Source organism: Apium graveolens, chromosome 9 (genome assembly GCF_009905375.1).
Source record: "Apium graveolens cultivar Ventura chromosome 9, ASM990537v1, whole genome shotgun sequence".
In the NCBI taxonomy this organism is placed as follows: domain Eukaryota; kingdom Viridiplantae; phylum Streptophyta; class Magnoliopsida; order Apiales; family Apiaceae; genus Apium; species Apium graveolens.
Window position 1 is genome coordinate 267,038,969 of NC_133655.1, and position 25,502 is coordinate 267,064,470.

The following is a 25,502-nucleotide window of genomic DNA, read 5'->3' on the forward strand; positions in this document are numbered from 1 at the left end:
TAGAGAATTTTCTAGCCAAGTAAGCCATTGATTTTTCTAGCTCATCAAGCTCATCAAGAGTGTAGAACTCATCTTCTTCATCCAATTCCAGTATGACTTGCTCTTTAGTGTCATTGACTCTTTTCTCACTTGTAGAAATTTCTGGAGTTTGGGATCTTTGTTCATCATTAGAGGTCTGGCCATCATTCACAATCAGTGCACTTGAGCCATCCATTACATATCCTTGACCAGCCCTTAATGATTTCTTTTGAATCATTTCAAGTTCATAAGTTTTCAGAACCCCATAGAGCACTTCCAGTGTGATTCTACTCAAATCCCTTCCTTCTCTGATTGCAGAGATCTTTTGTTCTAAATGATCAGGGAGAGTAAGCAAGAACTTCAAATTCACTTCTTTAACATCATAAAATTTATCATGAAGCTGCAAGTCATTTATCAGCTTATTAAACCTTTCAAACACATCAGTAATACCTTCCTTTGGTTTAGCCATAAAACCCTTATATTGAGAAATCAATATCCTTCTTTGATTTGACCTAACCTCCTCAGTTCCTTCACAGAGTATCTCAATCTTTTCCTAGATCTGTTTAGCAGTGTCACAGTTGACAATGTTATTATACATTACATTGTCAAGTGACTCAATTAGTATCAGTTGCAAAACATTGTCTAGGGAAACTTTCTCTATTTCAGTTTCAGTATACTCAGAGGCATCCTTGGGAGCATAATGAGCTGAAATAACCATGTCTCCATATGTGGTTTCCTCAACTCTAACCATAGGAGTGAAGGGCCCATTCTTGAGGATCTGAATGTAAAGGTGATTGGCCATTCTTATAAACAGCAACATTTTCTTTTTCCATAAAGTGTAGTTGGCCTTATCAAAGGGAGGAATCTTGATACTACTGATTTTCTGTGTATTCATTTTTCCAAGATCTAATCTGTTTCCTTTCAGATTTTGCTCTGATACCACTTGTTAGATATGAATACAACACAGAGGGGGGGGTGAATGTGTTTTTGCTTAAATGTTTACTTTTTGATCGACTTTGGGTTTAGCAGTTGGTTGTTATCAATGATTTTGTAGAATAGATGTTAAACATGAATAACAATGCAAATATTTAAAACAAAGATCTTCAAAACTCACTTAATTTTATATTAAAAATCAAGCAGTATTTTGCTACAAAATCTCTAAGTTCTTGGTTTAGAACTTAGCTTCTTTCTTGAGAGAGAATACAATTTCTAATCTATTCAGTCATCTCTTAACCAAAGGACCTCAGTTAACTTTATATGATAGTTAACTTTGGTTTACACAGTGAACAATAAGAAGTGCTAATCACTTTTCTAACCTGTCACTAATCACTTCTATTTAAAGGAAAAAAGAGATTTCCATATCTAGATTAGCATACCTTCATCCACTGTGTATTGGTTGATCCTCCTTTGTCAGTTAATCTTCACCATTAATCTTGCACATCTCTCAAGCTGCTTTTTGTAGAATTGTCAATCCAGCTGTATGAATTGTTTGTTGATTTGCAACCTTGGATATTGAACTGTTCTGCAATTCTGTACTTAGAGAAATTTCTTCACTTCGAGATCTCCAATTAAGCTGTAGAGAACTCGACATCTCGATAGACATGTTGGCTTGTCGATATCTCTGAAACTTCATTGTTGACTTGACTTATCGACAACTCTGAGTTCTCTAGTGAATTTTAGTTTATCGATAACTCAGAATTCTCTAATGGACTTTGGCTTATCGATAACTCAGAGTTCTCTAATGAATGTATACTTGTCGATATCTCTGAGTTCTCGAATGGGTATCTGACTTATTGATATCTCCAATAGCATTTCCCGAGTTCACGATAGACAATTCCTGAGTTCTCGATAGGTCTTTCTGAGTTCTCGAATGACTTCTCTATAACACTAATTCTGTGACTTGTAGAGATCTTGACTTAGAATGTTTTTTACCAAACAGAATTATTCAACTCCAAGATTCTTCATAATTCTTCTGAGGCATGACCTTCTTGATCTTCTTCCAGATAGAATTCTTAGGATTGACACTGTTTAGGGAAAAATGCCCCAGTCTGCTCCATTTACATTTTACAGACATTAAGTATTACAAGTATAAATTACAGATTAAGGTTACAATATAACTAATTTTAGGGTTATCAATATGACTTAGTCTTGTTATGATACAGGCATGTCTTGCACAACACATACAGTCTCTCCAAAGTAAATTCCTTATAATCTTGAGAATTTCTGAGAGATACAGTCATAGGCTTCCACTCTTTTGGTAGGGATCTAAGGAATTTCAGGTTTGAATCTTTTGTTTGATAGAATCTTCCATGCAGTTTTAGTGCATTTAGTAGTTTTTGAAATCTACTAAAGATGTCACTTAGAGATTCACTATATTCACAATAAAAGTGCTCAAGCTGCTGAATTAGAAGTTGCATTTTATTTTTCCTCACTTGTTCAGTTCCATCACATATGATTTGAATTGTATCCCATATATCTATAGCAGTCTTGCAGTTGATGACATTGTCAAACATATCTCCATCAAGACCATTGAACAAAATGTTCATAGGCTTCTTGTCTTTGTGTACTTGTTCAATGTCTTCATATGTCCATTCTGCTTGTGTTCTTTGGAACAGTTTTCTCATCACCTACAGCTCCTTCAGTGTCTGTAGCAGCTTTTCTAGGAACATGAGGGCTTTCTCAATGCAATCAATATACCTTTCATCTTGAGAGAGAAAATGGAGGTGCATTTTCACCTTCCAATGGTGATAGTTGTCTTTATCCAAGAACGGGATCTTTACTCCAACATCCTTCTTGCTCATGTTGTTAGTTTCTTTGATCTTTGAAACTCTTGGTGTGTCAAGAGCTTACTCTGATACCAATTGTTAATCCCAAATAATCTAACAATTAGAATTATAGAAGGGGGTTGAATGTAATTCTTGGTTTCTTTTTAATTTTAAGAAATTCTCACAAATATAAATATATCAGTGTAGAATATGCAGAAGTGCGGAATGAAAATAAGTATTCAAACACAAAGTAGTTAAGCACAAAGATTAAAAACTTTCTGGTGGATTGAACTTACCCACCAGAGATATAGATTGATGAGAACTCTGTGATGTAAAATACACACAGCTGCTTACAAGTATGAAATATTTAGAACAGAGAAATTCTTAACAGATACAGCTTTTTCTATTTCTCAGTTCTTGTTTACTTACTTTTCAACTTGCTACACTTGGTTTATATATCACCAAGTTACATGATAAAAATGACAAACTAATTAGACAAAGGTGTCTTGATCTAATTTCATGCTACTAAATTTCTCCATCCAACATCTTTGAATATCTTCAAGTTTGCATAGAAATGGAAATGCTTCTTTGTTCTCTAAAACCTGTTAATAGGCTGCCACATTCCACTTGCATACAATCAACCCATGTGACTATCAAGTCACTATCAACTGCTTTTTGAATTTGATCATCTGTTGAGACTTTGCTGGATCATCCGTTGAGAGTCTGGTTGATCACCCGTTGAAACTCTAGTTGATCATCCGTTGAAATCTTGTGGAACATCCGTTGAGAGTATCTTCATAGCAGTTAACTCTATTTCACTTATGCAAGATTACAAAGCATCTAATATTTACAATTAGCCAACCCATCTTGTATATCAATCTAGTAGTCAACATGACTTAGAAAATCCTAAAACTTCTAGTTCTCTAAGACATTACAATATGCAGGAATGTGCTACCAAAACTTATTTAAATATAAGTTACTCTTTTAACGGATGACGGAGTATATTATCCGTTAAAAGCTACAAAGACACTTAATCAAATCTATTAAGGTGTTTTTATAGCATATCATCAAGTCTACAACATATTCCTTACACTACATAATATCGGAATCGCCAATACTGGCTGAAAATAATGTTGCAACGGTAATGAGTATCAACAAAAGAGAGTGGGATGAAGATATGGTTAAGGACTTATTTAATGAAAAGGATCAGTATTGTATATTCAGAACACCACTTAGAGATGGTGTGGTAGATGGTCGCATTTACTGATGCAAGAAGACTTCAGGCCAATACACGTATCAAGTGCATTTAGATTATTATAGTTTCAAAAAGGGTTGTAGAGTACGGTTGATAATGGCAGCCTTTGGCGCAAGATGTGGAAGATAAAGCTCCACCAAAATTCCTAAATGTAGTTTGGGGAGCATTATCGTATTGTTTGCCAACAGTGACGATGGTTTCCCAGAAACACGTTCATATGACTATTACTTGTCCGGTTTGTAATGGTAATGATGAGCCGATATTATTATTTTTTAGTCACATGAGTCAATGTTAATAAAGGTTGATCCCGGAGGTGCAGTAAGAAGTGGGAAGAGACTTTTATGACTGGCTGGAGAAGGTTTTACAAACTGTAAGTGGGGATTGAAGTGTTGTGGTGATCACAGTTTGTTGGGCTATTTGAAAAGCCCGTAACGACAAAAATTGGAACAACAAACAAGCTTCCACTAATGATGTGTTGGCATAGACAAAACAATATCTTGTACAATGGAAGGAAGCCCAAGGTCGATCAATAGAGGCTTTTATTCAATCAACCTAAGCAGGTGACAAAGCTATTTCTTGGGTTAAATCACAAATAGAAATTATCAAGATTATAGTTGATGCAACATTTTTTGAGGAGCAATCACTTTTTGGAATGGGTCTGGTGGCAAGTGATCACATGGGTGAACTGGTGTAATCCAAAACCTCATACCAAACTGGGGTGGTATCGCGGGAACTAGCTGTAACAATGGTTGTCAAGGAGGCCCTTAGTTAAATAAAGATGAATGATTGGGAGTTAGTCGAGCTCGAGTTAGGTTGCCTAGTCGTTGTTCAGGCCATTTAAAGAAAGGTCCTAATGCTTTCACTGTTTGATTTTGTAAGAAAGGAGTGTCGTAGTTAGCTCTTCGACTTAAACAAAGTGTCTTTATTTTTTATTCGATGATTTGCTAATATAGCCTACATTGGTTAGCAAAGGGGTTATGTTCTTTCCCAGGTGGAATTATTGACGGGAGTGATGTTTCTCTTGATTTTCAGAATATTTTGTTAGGTGATTTGGTTGATTAATGAAATCTTCTATTTTCATAAAAAATAATAATATTTCACAGCGGTTCACCGATATCTGACAAGAAAAATGGTTCATAAATATTGCTCGGAATGTGATTTTTTATATTTTAGGATTTGGAGATGGAAAAAATAAGAGATTAGGGCAATATAGTTGGACTCAAAATTTTGTAAATAGCTCCAATTATATTATTTGCAAATCATATCATAAATATCACGAGTTTTATATATTTAAAATTAGAGCTGGAAAAAATATTACATTTAACTTTTTATTTTACATTAAAACTTAATATTTATTTAATTTGCATCTTTTTAACAATATTTATGTACTGATATTCTGTTTATTAAATGAAAAAAAAATCATGAAAGTATTTGTTAGTTGTTCTTGAAATTTAAGTCTGTAAGTTAAGTTAAGTTGTCCCTGAATTACATTTAAATATATTGTTTATGAGCAAAATTTTGTGCGATAATTCATGAATTTTTATTTTTGGTAAATGAGTCAAATTTAAACAAGAATTTCAGCCGATTAAATATTTATGTTCTTGTTCAATATATTTTAAAGAAACTTGAATGATATTTTAAAGAAATTTAATGATTTTGGCTCACTTGGATTTATTTATAGTATTGTTGGGCTATTTTTTAACGAGTTGTTTGGGAATAAGATTAGTCGAACTTGACCTCGACCTTGAACTCGAAAATAAAAAAGGAGAAAATAAGCTCGATCCGAACTACTAGTATGTGCGATTTGAACTCGATTCGAATTTGTTCAGCTCGATTCATTAAAATTTGAAAAAGATGAAATATATATTAAATATTTTCAAGTATTTACTATAACTTATAGTATTTTAAGAGTAAATTTACAATCTATATATGAAATATCAAATTACACATGTTAACATGAGTTGGTTGGATTAAAAAAGGATTTTATGAGTTTAACAAAAAGAAATTGGACTTTTTTCCGTCTGGTCGGCGCGACACATTTTTGTTCAATAAATGCTATTAGTGAACTTGTTAATTAACAAGTTCGAATTCGACACTAAATTTATGCAATAAGAAAACTCGGTTAGGTTCGGACTAGATTTAGCTTGTGTGAAATAAAAACAAAGCTGGACCCCTTTATCATCAAAAACTCAGGTTTGTAAAAGGCTGTCTACACATCACTGCATCAATTGAAAAGAGCAAGCTACCCTCCTCTCCTCGATTGTCAAAAAAATAAAACAATAATTTTGTGAGAGAATAAGGATAAAGAATAAGTTTAACCTATTTTTATATAAAATTAATGAAAATGATATTTTTCTGAAAAGTTGGTAAACCTTAGTTGATGTATACCCAAATGTTAATAAAATATTGATTATATATGAGATATACATCTGTCACCGGAGTAAATAAAATATTCAATTATCAGTGAAATATCTTATACAAATTGGAATACCTAAATATTCAATGGGCTAAAATTGGTCAATTTTTTCGAAATAGTTGTTATGTTTAATTTTTTTAAAACAATTGGATATTTTTGTAATTTTTTCGAAAATGTAAGGAAAAGTATATAATGCAGTGGGGAAGATGGAGCGGAAGAATATAGAAGGCAAAAAAAAACAGAGAGTAAAGTTTGGGCAGACAGCAATACTCTGCAGCCTGCAAAGAATCCCAGAAAAAAAGATAAACGGAGGAGTACTCGGGGCTCCACTCGAATCAATTACCTCTGACCACACACATACATGATTCATGCGCCTGTATGTGTGTTCCTGTGCAGTGAAGAGGGTTATTATATGTAATCTGTTGTATACTTGTATCTACATTTTTGATAATTTTAGGCCCATAACTTTTTATTTTATTTTTTCATTTGGTAGATTTTGAAGCAATCATATGACTGTAACATGCCAACATGCATGTATGTAATTTGTAAACATCAAGTTCTAATCCACATTCTAATTTTATTGTACGTAAATAGAGCATGCACAATCAATCCAGTTTTTCAAATGCATTTGCACAACATTTGTAGAATAACTTATTACTCACTGCATTCAAGAATCACACGACTGGTAAAGCATTCATATTGTAAAAGGTTCCAACTCAGGAGATGTGTCCGGTTTAAAACTTGACTTGGGGTTCTTTTCATCCAGAATCCAACAATTAGACATTGCCCATTTATATTGCTACTGCAGTCTGCAGTAACTCCCACAAAAAAATTGCTAGTGGCGGACTATCTTGCAAACAGTAAGTCTCTGTACAGTTTACACAATGATCTTTGCACTTCAAAAAATCCCTTTATCGAATTATCTACATGAAGCGATAAGCTGTTTCACGTTGCTTTTTAAAGATGGTTTAGTTCCAGATGTCTTCTATGGAAACTGTCCCCAACCATGCAACCTTCAGGCAATCAAAAAATGCACTATTGAAGAGAATTATGATCTTCTTGGATATTTGTTTGTGCTTTATTGGTGAGTTTGGAATTAAAGCATGCTTTTCAGTTTCTACAAAGTAGAGTTTCTTTAGGATTTAGTATGCTTTGTTGCCATCAAAATGCCAATTGCAAGCAAACAAACAATGGATTACTACTATATCTACTAATAGCAAAAGAAGTTGGCTCAGGTCTCCTGAAAGATCTCTCATATTAAAGTTGGCGATTTCAAGGGCAATAATTATCCAAAGGTTGTGCCAACATACAAATTTTTGAAATATGAACTTGATGATATCATATTTTTCTGTTTTAATTATTTGCCATATTGTTTGTCAAATGCGACTGGATGTGGAAAACATTGTGAAAACTATCATCTGTCGAACGTCAGGGAGTGTAGATAAAAACAAAACGCAAGCTAGCTGATTGATTTTATGCCAAAGATTTGGAACTCAAAAGTTTGTAATAGGAAATCCCCCAGGTTCTTCTAATCTCATTGTTTAGCTTGATGCTTCTCCCTTGACTGTATTTGTCTCTATATTTGAGTAGAATTAAGAAGAGGTTTTCTGTGTGCAGGAAACTGTAATCGTAGTTTTTGTGGTGTTCATACGTAATTGTGCCTGGCTTTTGTTGAAAGAGAGAGTGGTCAGGATTTAATGTACTGCTCTAGAGATGCAAGCTGGTCTATGGTCTAGAACCATGGTATACTCTTAGTTTGTGATGTTAGAAATACAGCAACCAAACCCTGCATCATGCAGTTGCGGTTAATTTAGAGATACTTCAAGTTGTGCTGATCATACTGTTTCAGTTTATCAATCTTAAATTCTCTACAGTCTTAAAAGCTTGCAGATTCAAATTATATGCTAAGAAAGACTCCCTGCATCCCCGATCCCTGATTATTTTCCTGCAACTAATTTAACAGAGGAAACTCAAATCTCTATCAGTTAAACTAAGGGCATCAGCAGAACTGAAGATGAAGACAATGCTGCTGCTTGGCATAGCACTGTAGCAAGTATGGTTACAGAAGTCTAGATTTACAATATTGATATCAAAACCTTGTTAGACAAATGATTTTGTAAGTTAATGTAACCTTGTTGGGGCTAGAGGTAGTTTTTGGATTACATTTGGTAAATAACATGTAAGGTATAAAATGGGATGCTGCATGTCTGAATTCTGATGTGTGAACCTAATATAGCTTTTCATTCCATTAAGCAAAATTGAAGGTTGATATGATATGATTATCTTATAGGTAATATTAGTATCAACTAAAATTTTCTTTGTATTCACTTAATGCGGCAATGAATTGGTGTCGGCTGCATGTCATATATCGTGTTCTCTTGTGATTTTTCAGTTTCAGTTTGATGAAACAGTGTTTCATACCACATCTTGATGGAGCATTACACTAAAGCAATTATCTTAGAGTAGGGAATGAACATGATTTTTTGCTAGAAACACTCTCTCTAATCTAAATAGATGTAGTGCAAGATTATGTACAATTGGCCTGCAGACAGTTATTTCTGGGCTGGTTGCAGGAATATACTCACTTCTTTTTCATTTTACTAAACACAGGGTAAGTATGACAACAGAAACAATCTTTCTGTCTCTCAAAGCTTACTAGCTTAAAGGATGAGTGGAACCACAGTCAATATATATGTCACCAAGAAGGGATCCAAATTTCATACTTTTTCATCATTTGCAGAGGAGACCTTGGAGTTCTCTTCTTCTGCCTTTCTTGGAAGCAGTAACAGTATAGCCTGTAAACCACCTTTAACCACCTTAATCATCCCAACTGTAACAATTAGGTAATACAACCACCACCCCACAACATCTGCCACACCGACACCAGTCAACAGTTGTCGCTTGACCTCTCCAACAACAACGAGGGCTTCAACCTCGTCCTTCAATCTCCACCACCACAAAAAACTAAAGCTTGCCGCTAGGAGAATCCTCCCTGCCCACCTTTCCTCTCTACCAGAACCAAACACTGTGTCATCAACCACTGGCTTCACGACGGTCCTGGACCAGTGAAGCATTGTCTCGTGTAGCCCAAAGAAGAACATAACTCGACTCAACAGACTTCTTTCATAACCAAAGTTTGAGCCAGTAACTCCTTCCCCTATGCTACCTTCAATACCCAAACCTACAAGAATCTGTAATGTGCAAATAAAAATCCAAGCTGTATAGATGTGGGGACGTACGACAGGCTCTTGACACTCTGTCGAAGGAATAACAATTCTACCATTACTCAAGCCATGTAGAAAAGCCGAAACACTCACAGTAGCAACAAGAACATGGAGAAGAATTGGATTAGTGTACAAAAAGACAGAGAATAATGCAGAGAAAGGTTGATTATTTAGATAAAAGGTCGAATCAAGAAGATACTGCGCCGCACTCAGCCTAGCAAGAAGGAGAAATGAGAGTGGAAGGAGGAGGCTGAGGAGAGTGGTGGTGAGAATTTGAAAGGCCTCCTTGAATGTACCAGAGACAGATACATTCTTATCACACATTTCCAACTCCATTATCGAAAAAACAAAAATCGAAGAAAACAAAACAAGTGTAATAGAATGTTTTGGTTAGAAACTAATGTGATGAGGTAATGCAAACACACTACAAGTCCTTATATATAACTGAGTTAAGGTGGTTTCCACGACCTGTTTAGAAGTTGACATGGGGCATGGTCTAATTCCAAGCATTTGGTCAGGGACATTGTTTACATTGACTTGCACATATGCAACTCTTCAAGAAGCTGCATTACTTTAACATTGATAGTACATGTTGTACTAATATATGCATATTGTAATTCTATACAAGTTGTTGTAAAGTCAAACACTGGTTTTGGCTCTTTGTTTGTGATGATGAAACATATTTCAACTGATAAAAATATAGTAATTCATTTCACCACACAAATTCTCAATAATCCATCTTGTTAAATTATACATTAGGCACAAGGTTGGTGAGATGGGAATGAAAACATAATGCACAACCAATAGCAATCAAGAAATCTTCAATTGAGTACATATATTATGACAAAATGTTTATAGAGAAAATGGAGGCAATGTCCTTTGACTAACAAGCGCGTAGTGCCTTTGGCAGGCCTAATATATTTAGGTACAAACCATGTTTATGAAGAGCATATTGTTAAAATTAACAAACATTGATAGAAATGGTAGCAAAATCAGAGGGAGCCAGAGGGTGCTTGAGACTCCATGATCTTGAAAAAACAGTAAAGAAATTATATTTATTTATACTTAATTATACATCATACATCAGCATCCCGTAAATTTTTATCCTTGTTTCGACACTTATGATAGAATAATTGAACATCCGCGTTGAGAATGAGCGGACTTTGTGACAACTACATGACAAGATAGTAGCACATGAGAAAATCGCTCATGGCTGTAAATCTGCAGTCGACTTATTTTATTTTTTCAAAGGCAAGAAAAGGGCGATGCCCGTTAAATGTATTGTAATTATTTTCAACTCCATAAGGCAAAAATCAGCACTGCACAAAATAAACCGCACATGTATATTTGTAGATTACTTGGCAGTAAACAAGTCCAGCCAATCCCATACAGCAAAACACACACACTTAAAACGATCATGTTAATACATGGGAAAGCCAGTTCTTATTCAAGCCTTCTAGTTACTAAACAAACTTAATATTATCATCAGCAATTCCATTGGACGGAATCCGCTCTAATAAGCAAAACTTACTCCTACAACCCCGATAATAAGCAAAGAGGGAGTTTAAATTAACTCGGTAATTAGTAGTCAAGTTATTTAGGAAACAAAAGTTCAAGTAGTCAGAATAAGTGTACCAAAAAAGTCATCTGTGTTTTGAGATATATGAATACTCATTTTCTAGACGCTATGTGAGTAAACTAACCTAAATAAGTGAAAAATACGAACGAATTGTTGGTTCGGCCTGTAGGTTTAGACCATTAATCACTTTTCACTGTATGTTCAGTGGTTTGAGAAAATTGAAGAATGCCCTAAGATATTCGAAAACAAGGCTCAATGAAAATTATGATATAGACGTGTTCGAATACAACTTAGTTTCAGAACGAGATTGACGTTAAACTAAACAAATAACTACCGTGGTTAAACGTTAAACACGAGATATGAGAGGATAAAACAGCATAATCTTCATCTCGTATTCTAGTTGGCATCTTAATCTGTGACTCTGTGTGTATTAGTTTAGAGTCCTAGGCTGCATGCAATAAAAAAAAACCTTTTTTTCCCTTTGGTGTGTAAGTGTGTAACACATTTTTGATAAAATAGAACATAGATTCTGAATAAGAAATTGCTGAGCTTGTGTTTTGATGGGAGTAATATAACCAAGTGTGAGGAAAGAGTGAAAGCAACTTGTGAGCTTGTCAATCTCTTGCTGATCATCTACTTGACTTGTCCTTTCCCTGTCCCTCTCCCCTATTTGTTTATCTGCTGTTCAATCATTATTTTCATGTTCCAACTGGTACTTTCTGCAACTTCTATATGTGAGTTTTTCTTTTTTACGATGACAAATTTAGGAAGATAAAATGCAGTTTTAGTAGCATTTAAGCAAGAACAGAAAGGAAGCTACTATTACAGAAGCTGCTTTATTGCTCATCATAGCTTACACCTCAGACACAAAACCATCCTAGCCAAAAAGCACAGAAGCAAGAAACACTTGACTTCACAAAAATGGAACAAAAGAAGATCCTGAAGGAAAATATATGAAGAAGCAGTTCTGTTAAGCAATTATCGTACGTACGGATATAGATATAGATAAAGGTAATTGTCATTTATGGAAGTAGAAATCAGTGGTGTTTACACCAAATTACGCTATATAACTTCAACTGCTTGTCTACCGTCTGTAAATGAGATGAACTGCTTAACAAAATTCCTGAACAATATCATCATGTGGTACAATCTGACACTCGCCCTCATTAAGATTTTAAACAAATTTCGTACAGTGTCAAATTGCCCCCCACGGGCATTACAGAGCCACATTGTATCAATGCACAAGTCTTCTTCACTGGTACATTTAGGGACTCGCAGTAGCTGCCAGAGGCTGCAGAGCTTTAAGTGGATTCATGATAACACCATCTATAAGACCATATTCTTTGGCTTCTTTGGCACTCATAAAAAAATCACGGTCAGTATCCTGGTTTATCTTCTCCAGGCTTTGGCCAGTGTGGTAGGACAGATAACCATTGAGATTTGCTTTGTGATGCAACATTTCATTGGCCTAAGCATAAGATACAATCACTAATAATCAAGACTTTAATAATAAAATTAACAGAAAAAACCCCTAATAGTAGTTTATAAGCTTTCGTTCATGTAATAATACAATCAACAAAAATAAACTCTAATAGCAGTTGCCAAGCCTTTATTTATATGAATGCTTATTCAAACAAAACTTTAGTGCGTTACGCAACTTCATCACAAATTGCCCTAGCTTAATAATTATGGATCAACGCAAAGAAAGATAATTAGAATAAGTCATCTGTCTCGCGATTTGATTAAAATAGTAACGTACAACATGTTATAATAACTAATTTGAAACTGTATTGTATTTATTTTATATAGACTATCAACACCAATATGATTTTAAAGAATAATAATTCGAAATGGCTTTTTAAATGGGAACAGAACAGATTAACAACTTTTAAGATGTAATTCTTTGGCCATCTAGCTGTAGATAATAGTGCATAATGTATTTAATTTCTACTGTAAATGCATGTGAAGGCTTAATTATGGTTAATAAAATTAAATAATTACATTCAAAGGCAAATGCAATATGTACCATGTAAAGCCTAGCATCTCGCAATCAAACCCAGATGACGAGCTAATATCAACAAAACAGCCACAAACAGTATAATAGAATAAGCTGGCTATTTTCTTACTCGAATCTCGATTCTGTAATGTTTGAACTTGATGTCTTTTGTGTTATCTCTCTCTTCACTATTTGTTTTTTATTATAGAATTTTTTTACACTTCTCTATTTTATTTTATCCATCTGAGTTAGGCGTGGTATGCACTGGATGATCAGCTAAGTAACAACTAGTGACTGCTATCCAATTACTTATCCTCAGGCTGGTCAACTACTGGGCCACAGTAGGTAACGTTTAATGTTGGTAATATATATCAGATAGGAGCACAAAGCCCTCATTATCTGATACTCCCTCCGTCCCACTGGGATGTTTACGTTCACTATTTGCACGCATTTCGAGGCTTCTATAAAGTACAATTTCATAATGTTTTTTCAAATTTTTTTTTTGAATAAAAGTTTAAACATAAAACTTTTATTCAGAAAAAAAAATTAAAAAAATAATATGGAGTTATACTTCAAACGAGCATTGAAAAGCGTGCCGAAAAGTAGCTTGAACAATCTAGTGGGACTGAGGGAGTAACACATAGTGATGCACTAACCAAAAAACAAAATTACCTTCCAATCATCAATAAGAATTTGATGCATTTACTTAAATGATAAATATGCTGGGGTAACTAAAAAATGGAATAGAGTGAGACGCACCTGAATATCTATATCAGTTTGCCCACCTTGTGCTCCACCAAGAGGCTGATGTATCATAATCCTTGAGTTTGGCAAGCTGTATCTTTTACCTTTAGAAGTCATTTAGCCAGGAAAAATATCAGGTACTCCAGAACTCAGCAATAATTAAGAAGAGAAACTTGATGTGAACTAATTTACACCCTCCTTACCTTTAGTTCCAGCGCTGAGCAGGAAAGCTCCCATACTGTCAAATGTTGAATTAAGAGTATTTATTAAGGAAGAGGTTATTATAATTCCAACACGTTAACTACAGAGATGGGGCTTAAGATCCATGACAACATATCAACTTCTAAAAGTGCAATTAATATTACAGGCTCAGGAAAATAAAAAGAAAGTCACAAATACGTGACCGCCATTAGAGGCTCTTTTGAAATAATGATAACAAAAAAAATTCCTTGAAGCATGCTATCATAATCTTAGCAGTTAAGTGTCGCTGCAATAACATAATGAATTTTGCAGTAAACACCACATATTCATGATGAAACAATAAGATGTTATTCAGTCTCAACACATACTAAGGCACAGGGACAGACGCGGGAACACTAGCGACTGATCAAATTGTAGCAACAAGTGTCAGATAAAACTAAATGCATTAACGTAGGAAAAACTGAGATATATCAGAAAGCACAGGGCTGCCTAAACTAAGAAAGTAGAAGGCTTGGAAAGTTCTTTACCTGGCTGCCAGACCAACACACACAGTGGAAACATCGGGCCGAATATGCCTCATAGTGTCAAATATGGCCATACCTATGGTCATAATAAACCAATTAAAAAACAGATACAATAGTCCACAGCATATAATTACAAATACCTACCACAAAAGAGCAAAAAGATTACCAGCTGTCACTGACCCTCCCGGAGAGTTCACATACATGACAATATCCTGCTCAAAAAAGGCCAGTTAGCTACGATCTTTTGATTTTGTTTAGGTTATACAAACAGTGATAAGTTGGTAATGAGGCTTTCCTTAACATATACAAAAACAGATCTAAAAATGTTTGGCTGCGAAAAGGGATTTTGTAAAGATGGAACAAAGTAATTTAAGAAAATTTGCCTTAATCAAAGAGTATAATTTATGTAATTACATGGTCAAACGCTCGCCTAAACATATTAGAAAGAAGGAACTAGCTTCCATGAAATACTAAGATTAAAAACAATAAGGTAGACAGCACGCACATGTGAGCTATATGCATTGCCTGTAGTAACACATCATGTCAAGTAGGACCTCCAACATGGTAACTTAAAGCCAACTTGAACTAGTATGAGCACGAACATTTTTGTTTTGTTGTAATGGAATTAACAAAATGGATACAAATTATCTACTTTTTTTTTGTGGAGAGAATATATGTGAAGCCCGCCCATCTCCAAACAATTTCTATTTCTAACAGCAATATCACAAGTTGTGTAGTAAGAATTATGTAAAATGTATTTATATCTTGAACTCCTGGCGTGTGTGTGTTCAATTATAAAAAAATGGAATAAAATTACAAACAAACCTTAGTAGGATCAACAGCATCAAGATAGAGAAGCTGCGCAACAATTATGTTTGCCATATCATCATCAACAGCTCCACCACAACGTATAATTCTCTAGTAACAAAATTATAAAACTAGAATAAATACTTCTCGTAACTCATCCAATAAATAACCATTATATGTAAAAAAAATATAAGGTCTTTACATGTTGAAAAAGCTGACTAATGACACTCTGGAAACGCTCTTGCATCATCGGAGGAGGACCTTGTGCTTGTGCATAAGCTGGGAAATACGGCGATGACGGAACTTGCAAATCATCCCTAGAAAACTCATAAACCTAAATTAAACTAAAACCACATAACAAAACACCAATAATCGAAATCACATATACGAAACCGCACCTGATAGACCAAACCCCAGGCAATGAACTCCTCTCAGGTGCCCTAAACCCACCAGAGTACACAGCTTTCACACAAGACACTCCAACTTTCTTTTTATCATTTTTCCTATAATTTTATAAAATTAACAAAAAGGGGCTCAATTTCACATATCAAGAATGTTAATTAATCAACACAAGCCTCAAAAAAGCAACAATTAACACAAACCCATGTACAATAGTCTTTCAATAAACATAAATAAGCATAAAGTTAGGATCTTTTTACATGAAATTACAAGAAAATACAAAATCAAAGCTTAAAAAACAAGAAAGATTTGAACTTGATAGTAAAAATCAACAAAGAATCACCTGAGAAGAAGAGGGTTGAATTGGGTTAAAGAAGGGGAGCTAGGGTTTTTTGGGTTTGGAGAATAGAAGAGGATAGAGTTGTTTAACAAGCAAGTGGTTGCATGTGCCATCGGAAAGTACGCCGGAAAAGAGGCTTATCTTGTTGTTGCGGCGGCGAGTAGTGGTGGGATTGGTGAGAGAGATAAACCCAGAAGTCGTTGTAAGTAAACTAGTGTGTGGGTAATGTAGAGATTATTGTGTACTCTTCTCTATCTCTCTCTCTTTTTGGATTTTTTTACAGGTTGAGTGTCTAATGTGACTACGGTTAACGCCAAAAATATCTTTTTTTTTAGAAAATGTAACAGGAATACCCGTTTTTGAAAGATATGGCCAAAAATACATTTCTAATACGCATTTCAAAAATGGGTAAGGCTATTACGCATTTGACAAATTAGTATTATTTAAAAAAAAACAAAAAAAACAAAAAAAAAAGTAAAATCATGATACGCATTACTGACATGCGTATCATGCTTTGTAAAGGCATGATACGCATCTCACGAATGCGTATCCATAATTTTTTTTTTTAATTTTTTTTTAATTTTTTTTATAAATGTTACCCATTTCTAAAATGCGTATTAGTAATACCCCATTTTAAAATGCGTATTAGGTAGGTATTTTTGGCCAAACATTCAAAAAATGATATTTTTGTTACAAAGTTTAAAAAAAAAGTATTTTTGTCATTTTTTCTGTGATTACCGTGGAAGTGTGGATTAGGCTAGTGACCCGACCCGAAAATTTTTTCCTCTATTTTATTTCAAAAATCAAATTAATAATTTTATTCCAAATAAGTAAGAAGGCCGGCTATTTACTGTAAGCAAGTACAGAAGTGCCCATCAAAAATTTGGAGCATGTTAAGCAAATAAGTGATCCGAGGTACTATTGTGCATACTCTATATCATTAATTTTAATAAAAAAATTATACTTCCCTTCCTTTTTACGTTTGGCTCTCCTCTCATAATTTACTTTCTCTCTAATTAAAATTCAAATATATTATTATTTTAATAATTTGGAGCATGTTGAGCAAATAAGTGATCCATTTGAGGCACTATTGTGCATGCCGTATATCATTTATTTTAATAAAAAAAATTATACTTCCCTCCCTTTTTACGCTTGGCTCTCCTCTCATCATTTACTTTCCCTCTAATTAAAATTCAAATATATTATTATTTTAATAATAAAGCACAAGTATAAAGTAAGTTGTTAGAATTGATTTACAAAAATATTGTCCTACTAGAACATTATATTTATAAGGTAATTACTAGAACATTGTTGGACTGGCTCTTACAGGGGTCACGCTCCAACGGGAACCGGTTAATCAGGAGAATCAGTTATTTTGTAATTAAAATTAATGATTTTTTGAGAAGTTGAATTTTTTAAATTAGGTAAATTAGTGATTTTATGAATATTTAAAAAAACTAAATTTAACAAAATCACCCATTTTAATTACGAAAATTACTAATTCTCATATTTCTTGGAATTCTCGTTTGAGCAAAAACCTATATTAAAACTTTTTTTTGTTTTGCTATAATTGGGCTACATTATTTGAAGTTTTTTTGAAATAAAATAAAACTTGTGTTTGGTTTGAAAAATAAAAAGTTAAACACAGTATATTACTATATTCTAATACTTCAAGTCCCCCAAAACACAATAACTAATTTATTTACTGTGTCAAAATTCTGATTTCGATTCTGACATATTGTAAAATTTATTAAAATATATACTCATATTCATCGAAGTCGATAGTGTTTGTTTTAGGATAAAAAAAACAATAGGATTAAAAAATAACCAAAAAAAAGTGATCCTTTTAATGAATACACTTGTACTAGTTGTTGATAGCCCATGTGACTGTCATGTCTTCACTCTTGTGAATTGTTCTATTTATATCTCTTCAAAATTAAAATGAAACTAATATTTTTTCTTTTTGACAAAATACAAGTTCTAACATTGATCGGAATAGAAATTCAATCAAACATATGATTAGGATACATATATGACACAAAATGAATCAAAAGTAGGACCAAACCGCGGCCTTGTCATTAGACCAAAACGGGCTAGTTCGTGAGACAGGACATTCGCAGATCGCTTAACAAAATACAACTTAAAGTTGTTAAAATCACGTACTAACTGACGACACTCTTCAATCACCTGTCCAATTCTTGATCTCAAAGGGGCCGCACTTCGGATCATCTGAACTACGACCAAACAATCTGATTCGATTATAACCGAATTCCAACCTACATCTTTAGCCCAACTTAAAGCCTCTTTAATAGCAATTGCCTCAACCAAGCTTGGGTTCATGACCTCTTCAAATGTTCTGATTTTTGTTGTAAGGAGATATCCATCATGATTTCGAGCTATTAGACCAATTCCTGACTTTCCTTGGTCTTCAAATACTGCTGCATCCACTAATATCTTTACTTCATCAAAGTGTGGCTTCGCCCAAAACAAAGCACCATCTCCTGTACCTGAAGGATGTAATGGTGGTGTAATGGTGGTCCATCTCTTCTACTTTGAGCTACTATCCACTGTGAAAGATACTCCCACGCCTTTGCAACAATCTTTAACTCTTTCCATCTTATATTATTCCAAAGAAAATCATTTCTTGCTCTCCAGATCGACCAACACAGGGTGAGGATCTTTGCTTTGTTATCTTTTAATTGACCTGTCAGCCTATCCTTCAGCCATGCTTGACCTGTCAGCCTATCCTTTAGCCATGCTGGAAAATCCAAATGCTCTCCCATATTACTGGTCTGATTATAGAGCTGCCAACACCTAGCTGCTGATCTACATTTAACCAGTGCATGAGGTATTGTTTCCTCAGCTTCATGACAAACAGGGCAAACGCTATCAATTCGAACATGTTTCGACAGTAACTGGATTTTCGTAGGTAGACAAAGGTTAACTGCTCACCAGATTAGATTCATCAAATGATTGAGAAAAGAATAAATATTGATTTGGAATCAAACGGACGAAGAGACTGTTAAAAAGAATTCTACATGATAGGGTTACTTGCTATCTTTTACATTCCAAAAACAGTTTTAATGCAAATGTAGAATAATCTGACATAAAAATGTGTACATTAAGCATTCCTTGTAACCTTTGGAAGTAGATGTTATAGTAAAACCAAACAACATTACAGATGATATTCATCACATCAAATATTTTAACCCAAATGTGAAGGAATATCTGCATAAAATGAAAGATGCGGTAATGCATTAGCAAGTAGTTCCAGCTTGCAAATTATCATGAACTGCCTTGTAGCACTGGAGACTGCATAGAGGAACCCGCGACTTGGAATCTCGATACTTGTATGGCTTGTCACAAGATGGGCCAGCACATTTTTCCCGAGGAGCAGGATAGCTAAAGATTTAAGAAAAGGAAACAGGAAAAACTCAGTTCTAACTCGACTAAAACAAGGAATATAAGGTATATAAAATAGTGCAGAAATTGCATATAGACCAAAACAAAGATTTCTCAAAACAGGTAAAAAGGTTTAGGATTTTGCAATAGCACAAGTGAAAAGATTTATGGGTTAAAAAATATTCTTAAAAAAAAGATATTTTACATTAAGAGGATAGGAAAAAGAAACCAGACCTGCAAGGTTTAGGGTCAAATATACGAGGTAAACCAATGTCCTCTGAAAATATAACTCTCGTTCCAGTTGGACCAATGACACATCTAACAGTGTTTGGAGGAAGAGTCTGTGCATTTGCAGCCCTTTCCTAAAAGGTCCAACAATCACAAAAAATAAGGGACCGCACAAATTTTTATATGGTAATAGTAGAAGCCAAGCAGCCATATAAGAAAATATACACAATAGAGTACTAGACACACTAGACAATAAATTACCTGAGCCAACTCTTCCTGGCGCTTCTTTATCTTATCCTCCCGCTTCTTCCGACTAGAATCTTGACCAAGTATTTTCCTGATCGCCTCAGCCTAATATTGAGAAATATGAGAACATCGCCACATTATAAGTTGTTGGAAAAAATGTGCATTATATAACATGATTTATGATTAGTTACAAAGCGAAAACATGGCAGACCTCTGATTCCCGAGCAGCCTTCTCATTATGCATTCTACGTCTCTCAGCAGCTTCCGCTTTCTTCAACTGCTGTTCTACTTCTGTGAGCTTCTCCTTTTGTTCTGGAAATGGTAAATAACAATGCAATAATTAGTGGACACATCAATAATTCCTGAGGAGTATTTATCTCAGGTATCATGTTTGAAAAGGCAAGATAGAGAATTTTACGATTACAATAATGCTCCAAGATGTAAAGGTCGTTTAGAATTTGAATTAGCATTCTGATTTAATAATATGCAAAGAGGGCTGCTAGTTACTTTTCAGATTTTCAGGACATGCTAGTTACTTTTCAGATTTTCAGGACAAACTATTTCAGTCTGTTTTTAGAGGGAAAAAATTCCCAAAAATATGTATAGAGTATAGACTGATAAATCCAATTCGTATATTGCATCAATCAGCACACCAAAAGTCTAAAACAACTGAGTCCAGAAACTCACTTCGTGGTGGCGGTGGTGGTAAACCATTTGGGAACTCGATTGAACTTGATGCTGACAGAGAAGATGGATCCTTGACACTCAGACGGGCTCGTTGACGAGTTGTAAGAGCAAATTCCCTCTTACTTTCTGTTGCTGAATCAGGGGATTCTTTCCTTGGGATTTTTTTATTCCTACCTTCAAGCTCACTATCAGATAATAATTCTTCCTCATAATCTGTGTCATCCGATACTCCCTCTGATCTATACTTGCCATCTCTACCTGATTTTGAAGGACCAAAATCTTTCGAACTCTCGTACCTGGCACCCTTTGAAACCCTTGATAGACTTCTATGTTTTATGCCAGACTCTTTCCCTGCATCTTTCAGTCCCCCCGAAACTCTAGAAGTTTTAAGCTTCTCCAAGTATCTGATCTCATCATCTTCATCATCTTCATCATACATTCCACTTAAATCACGTTTCTTTGTCTCTCTCTTGCTCTTATGTTGATCAGACTTCTCCCCATGCTTACTATAGAAGGTTTTTTCTGGCATCTTACCTGAACGTTCCTCCTTTTTAAGAGTAAACCCGACTCTTGAGAAATCCTTCCATGGGATTCCTCGCAAGCCAGACTTTCTATCTGAAGTAGAAAAATTGTTGTCATTCAGATCATCCTGAAATATTCCAGAAAATAGATATTAATCAAACGATACCACATATTGCAAAAGCTACCTTAATGCATAAGAGTTGAAGACCAGCCAAAACATGCAAGTGCAAAGCAAACACCTTTGCTATAAAAGTTGCTCTAAGGAGTTGCACCATACTCAATTATATTATATAGACTTCCATCATATACAGGCATACATAATCATATTTTTTAACCAAAAAAATCAAAGCAAATATCTAGAAAATTAATAAGTGGTTGCAGTTTCAGAATGTGTATGACTTATACAGAGAACACATATAAGATCTTGATACAGACTTATAGCATAAAGAACGTCATGGGAGTAATAACACTATTTCACTTTCTCCAAACAGCTATTACATGCATTTATGTAAGAGCAAGTCCAATGCAATGCTATAAGTGGTGCCATTTCCATAATTTGAAACCAAATGCTAAAAATTTCAACTCCAAAGGAGTTCTATCCTTGGATGCAAATATGCATATATGCATCCTTGGTTCTAAATTTGAAATCAGGATACATTTATGCATACATGCCACATCATCAAAGTAACCATAAATGACATGCATATTGGTAAACTTTAATTAAGATATAGGAGGGAAAGAATGAGTTAAATTTGGAATTATTTGGTTTCAAAATGCAACTAGCATTGGAGTTGTAGCACCAAAAAACACTTTTTGATGCCAAATTATAGCAATGACTATAGTCATTTTGCATCTAGCATTGGACTTGCTCCAAGGTGCCATTTGCCAAAGAATAACACAAGTCCAACCACCAACAATATAACTTATATATCAGATAGAAATAAACCTGAAAACTCTGTTTCTGCGGTGGCTGTGGGGCTTCTGAAAGTCGTACACTTTTTGTAGAGGATCCACTTTCTGATGTAGCTTGAGAAGTCTGAATGGTACGTGTGACGCCACCAACCTTAAGCTTAACTTTTTTAAACTTGGTTTCATGTACAACCCCATTGCCAACCACGTCTGATTGCTTACTTGAAGAAATAACACCTTCATTCCGACTTTGCCCGGCAATATTATCATCCTCCAGACCTCCGCTGCCATATAACATGCCCGATTCTCCATCCTTCATATTTTTAAACGCAGTTTCACCATCAATTCTTGAAGCTGAGGACCTAGAAATACACTGATTAAGGTTGAAAGTTTTCCTCTTAGAACTGCCATCATAAGTATTCTCATCACTGGAGACCTTGGCTATTTCTTCAGAGGGAGGTGTAGAAGATAGCGATGATAGTGACTCAGGTTTAGGTCGACGCGAAGTTTGGCTTCTCTTTCTTCTCACCGTGCTTGCAATACCATCAAGCCGCTTAGCACCATATTCATCCATCAGGTAGAGAATAATATGGACAAATGACTCTGTCAGCTATTCCCAGTAGTATATAGTAATCAGCTGCTGATGATAATGCTGCATATCAAAATAAAGTTCTTACATTGCTAGTCAATTATGGCACTTCAACTACTCACAAAAGTTACAGTATTGCAAAAAAGACAACAAATATCAATGTAACAAAATCAAGAATATAACACATAAACACTACATTCCTGTAGACTTGTATAGCATATCATGGGTAGCAAGCCACCAAACATGAAACATTACTACACATTACAACGATATCCCAACATTGAGAGTCTAAGACAACTTTAACGTCCAGCAATCATCAGGTATACAAAAAAACCTTAAACCAACATAAGATTTTCTCACAATCACCTAGCTATAGCTGCTAGCTAATACAATTCAAAAACTATCGTAACGCTGTGCATACAACACAATTTAGTAAACCCAGATGCAAATCAACACACACAACATTATAATGCCGAAAAAACCTAATCTTTGAACAAACCAAACAAATTAGTAACACCAAACACACATTTAACACCAAAATAACCAACAAACACTGCAAATCTTTAAACCCAGATGACAATCCACACACAACCTCAAAATGCCATCAAAATCTAATCTTTACACCATATTCAAGAACCCCACAAATCAAAATCCACAGATCCCCGTAAAAATCAAAACTTTAATAAAAACAAAGAGCTCAATTTCAAGAACACATCAAAAATAAAAACTTATAAACTGTAAAAACACATAATATATACATCAAAGATGAAAAATTTACCTGTTTCTTGATGATTGCATGAATTGAATAGAGAAATTCAAGAAAAAAGTGAAGGGGCGGTGATAAATAGAGGGGTTAGGGTTAGAGTTGTGAAGAAAGAGATATAGAAGGATAATATATGATAGAATGGTGTATGTATAATGGTAAAGCTGAAGACTAGTAGTAGTAATCTCCTCCATTTGTATTTATTTTTCTTTTTCATAAAAACATCGATGTGTCCCTGTGAATTTGAGAGAGGTTTATATGGGCCTACTTGCAAATTTGTAACTCAACGAGTCGAGTCGACTCAATGTAATAGGTCACCCCCTCCTTGTTTATTCCTCTTTCCTCACTTTTTTTTGAGACTTTCCCTTTTTTCTTTTCCTAAAAATAAAAATGCACGCGAAGTCTACTTAAATAATTTAAGTCCGAGCACAACGAGAACTTATCTTTTTTCGTTTCATCGGTTCGATTCTCGTTCATTCTAAAAATTTGTTAAAAGAGATATATGAACCTAATTAGTAAAAATATAAAATAATTTAGGTCTTTAAATTAGGGGAAAAATAAATTTAAGTCCTAAAAAATTGTCTCTTTCATTTGGGGTCGACTACCATATCAAGGATTTTACACATCATTTTTCCATTTTTCAATCATCTTTCTCTGTTCCCTTTCGGTCTCCCGTAATCTTTCTTATTTATTAGTTTTTATTTTCAATAAAAAATTTGATCTAATCCTTTTTGGATTAGATCTTATTGAGTACCTTAGCTTAATCGAACTCATCTTTTTGAGATGTTAGTGTGTTATGTTTTGATGTTTTTTATGTCTTGTTACAGGTTTCAATAATTTTTCTGAGAAAGATTTTTATATGATATTTTGGGAGATACGTAAGCCCCGAATTGAATAAGGATGGTAGTGGATATCGCCAGAACTCATTTTTCACAACAACAAATTGTTCATATTTTAGGATTATTTATTAACATAATTGATGGCTTTGAACATTAGGTTGGATATGACACATGTATGAAGATCAATTGAATGTTGCAAGTTTCGCAAATGGTGTAAGTTGAATTGCTCGACATGTCATTGTAAAAAATTTTAGATTAAAGAATTTATATATTTTATATGTTAAACTATGTGAAAACAGAAATAATATTTGTGTAGCTTGTGTTTTGTTTCACAATCAGATTGTAGCAGACAGTTCGGGGTTTTGTCACGGCTGAATTTCAGTATTTTAATAAATCTTTCGCTTATTCATCAAAATATATTTAAGTCCTTCTTTTAGAATAATATCATAATTATTTTAATTATTGTCGATCGTAATAATCTCAAACTTCAAATTTATAATTTAGAGGTTTGTCCAAACATAATATTTTTTATTTTTTTGAATATATTTTTTTGCAAACTTTTTATTTATTTTTTTGTAAAAAAATAATTTTACAACTCGATCCAACCAAATACAAATTCGAATGAAATCAAAATCGACCTCGAATGCAATAAAAGAAGTTTAGCTTATTTTTCAGAAAAGAAAAAAAGTTACATATCAAGTTGATTTTGTTTGCAACCCTTATTTTTGCCAAATTTTTAATATTATAGTAAAATCGTAAAAAAAATAAAAAATATATATATGACAATTTATCTATAATTTAACGTACTCTTTGTTGTTTTTATAAATAAAAATATATGAATTATTATTTTAATTTAGGATAATGATTTCCCATAAATGTTAATTTTTTTGTAAATTTGCGGTAAATATGTTAGGAATATGTTGTGAACTTGATGATAAGTTGAACAAAACACCTTAGTAGATTTTGTTAGATTTTAAACGCAGCGGGGGCATGGTAAAACACTTTTACACATACAAAATCCAAATAAAAGCATATAAATCGTGAATAAA

The 25,502-nt window shown here is 34.1% G+C and overlaps 3 protein-coding genes across 4 annotated transcripts; all 3 read right to left on the reverse strand.

The window, feature by feature from the left end:
• Positions 1-8,931: 8,931 nt before the first annotated feature.
• LOC141687208 (uncharacterized) lies at positions 8,932-10,187 on the reverse strand. Its single transcript, XM_074492408.1, has one exon. It carries the CDS (start codon positions 10,012-10,014, stop codon positions 9,172-9,174), a length of 843 nt encoding a protein of 280 aa, XP_074348509.1. The 5' UTR covers positions 10,015-10,187; the 3' UTR covers positions 8,932-9,171.
• Positions 10,188-12,259: 2,072 nt separating this feature from the next.
• Positions 12,260-16,538, reverse strand: LOC141684064 (ATP-dependent Clp protease proteolytic subunit 5, chloroplastic). The gene is made up of 9 exons (XM_074488899.1): positions 16,272-16,538; positions 15,928-16,032; positions 15,732-15,846; positions 15,548-15,640; positions 14,889-14,934; positions 14,726-14,798; positions 14,201-14,235; positions 14,013-14,101; positions 12,260-12,725 (listed from the first exon to the last, which is right to left on the reverse strand). Exons 1-9 carry the CDS (start codon positions 16,379-16,381, stop codon positions 12,522-12,524), a joined length of 870 nt encoding a protein of 289 aa, XP_074345000.1. The 5' UTR covers positions 16,382-16,538; the 3' UTR covers positions 12,260-12,521.
• A 2,750-nt stretch (positions 16,539-19,288) lies between these two features.
• Positions 19,289-23,846, reverse strand: LOC141684253 (uncharacterized). Of its 2 annotated transcripts, none has more exons than XM_074489127.1 (7): positions 23,630-23,846; positions 22,300-22,899; positions 20,832-21,480; positions 20,356-20,456; positions 20,160-20,249; positions 19,905-20,032; positions 19,289-19,670 (listed from the first exon to the last, which is right to left on the reverse strand). In XM_074489127.1, the coding sequence occupies exons 2-7, from the start codon at positions 22,834-22,836 to the stop codon at positions 19,526-19,528; spliced, it is 1,650 nt and encodes a 549-aa protein (XP_074345228.1). In that variant the 5' UTR covers positions 22,837-22,899; positions 23,630-23,846; the 3' UTR covers positions 19,289-19,525. The 2 variants fall into 2 exon arrangements, with proteins under 2 accessions (XP_074345228.1, XP_074345226.1); XM_074489125.1 differs by having other exon boundaries at positions 22,300-22,914; positions 23,630-23,845.
• Between the last annotated feature and the right edge of the window lie 1,656 nt (positions 23,847-25,502).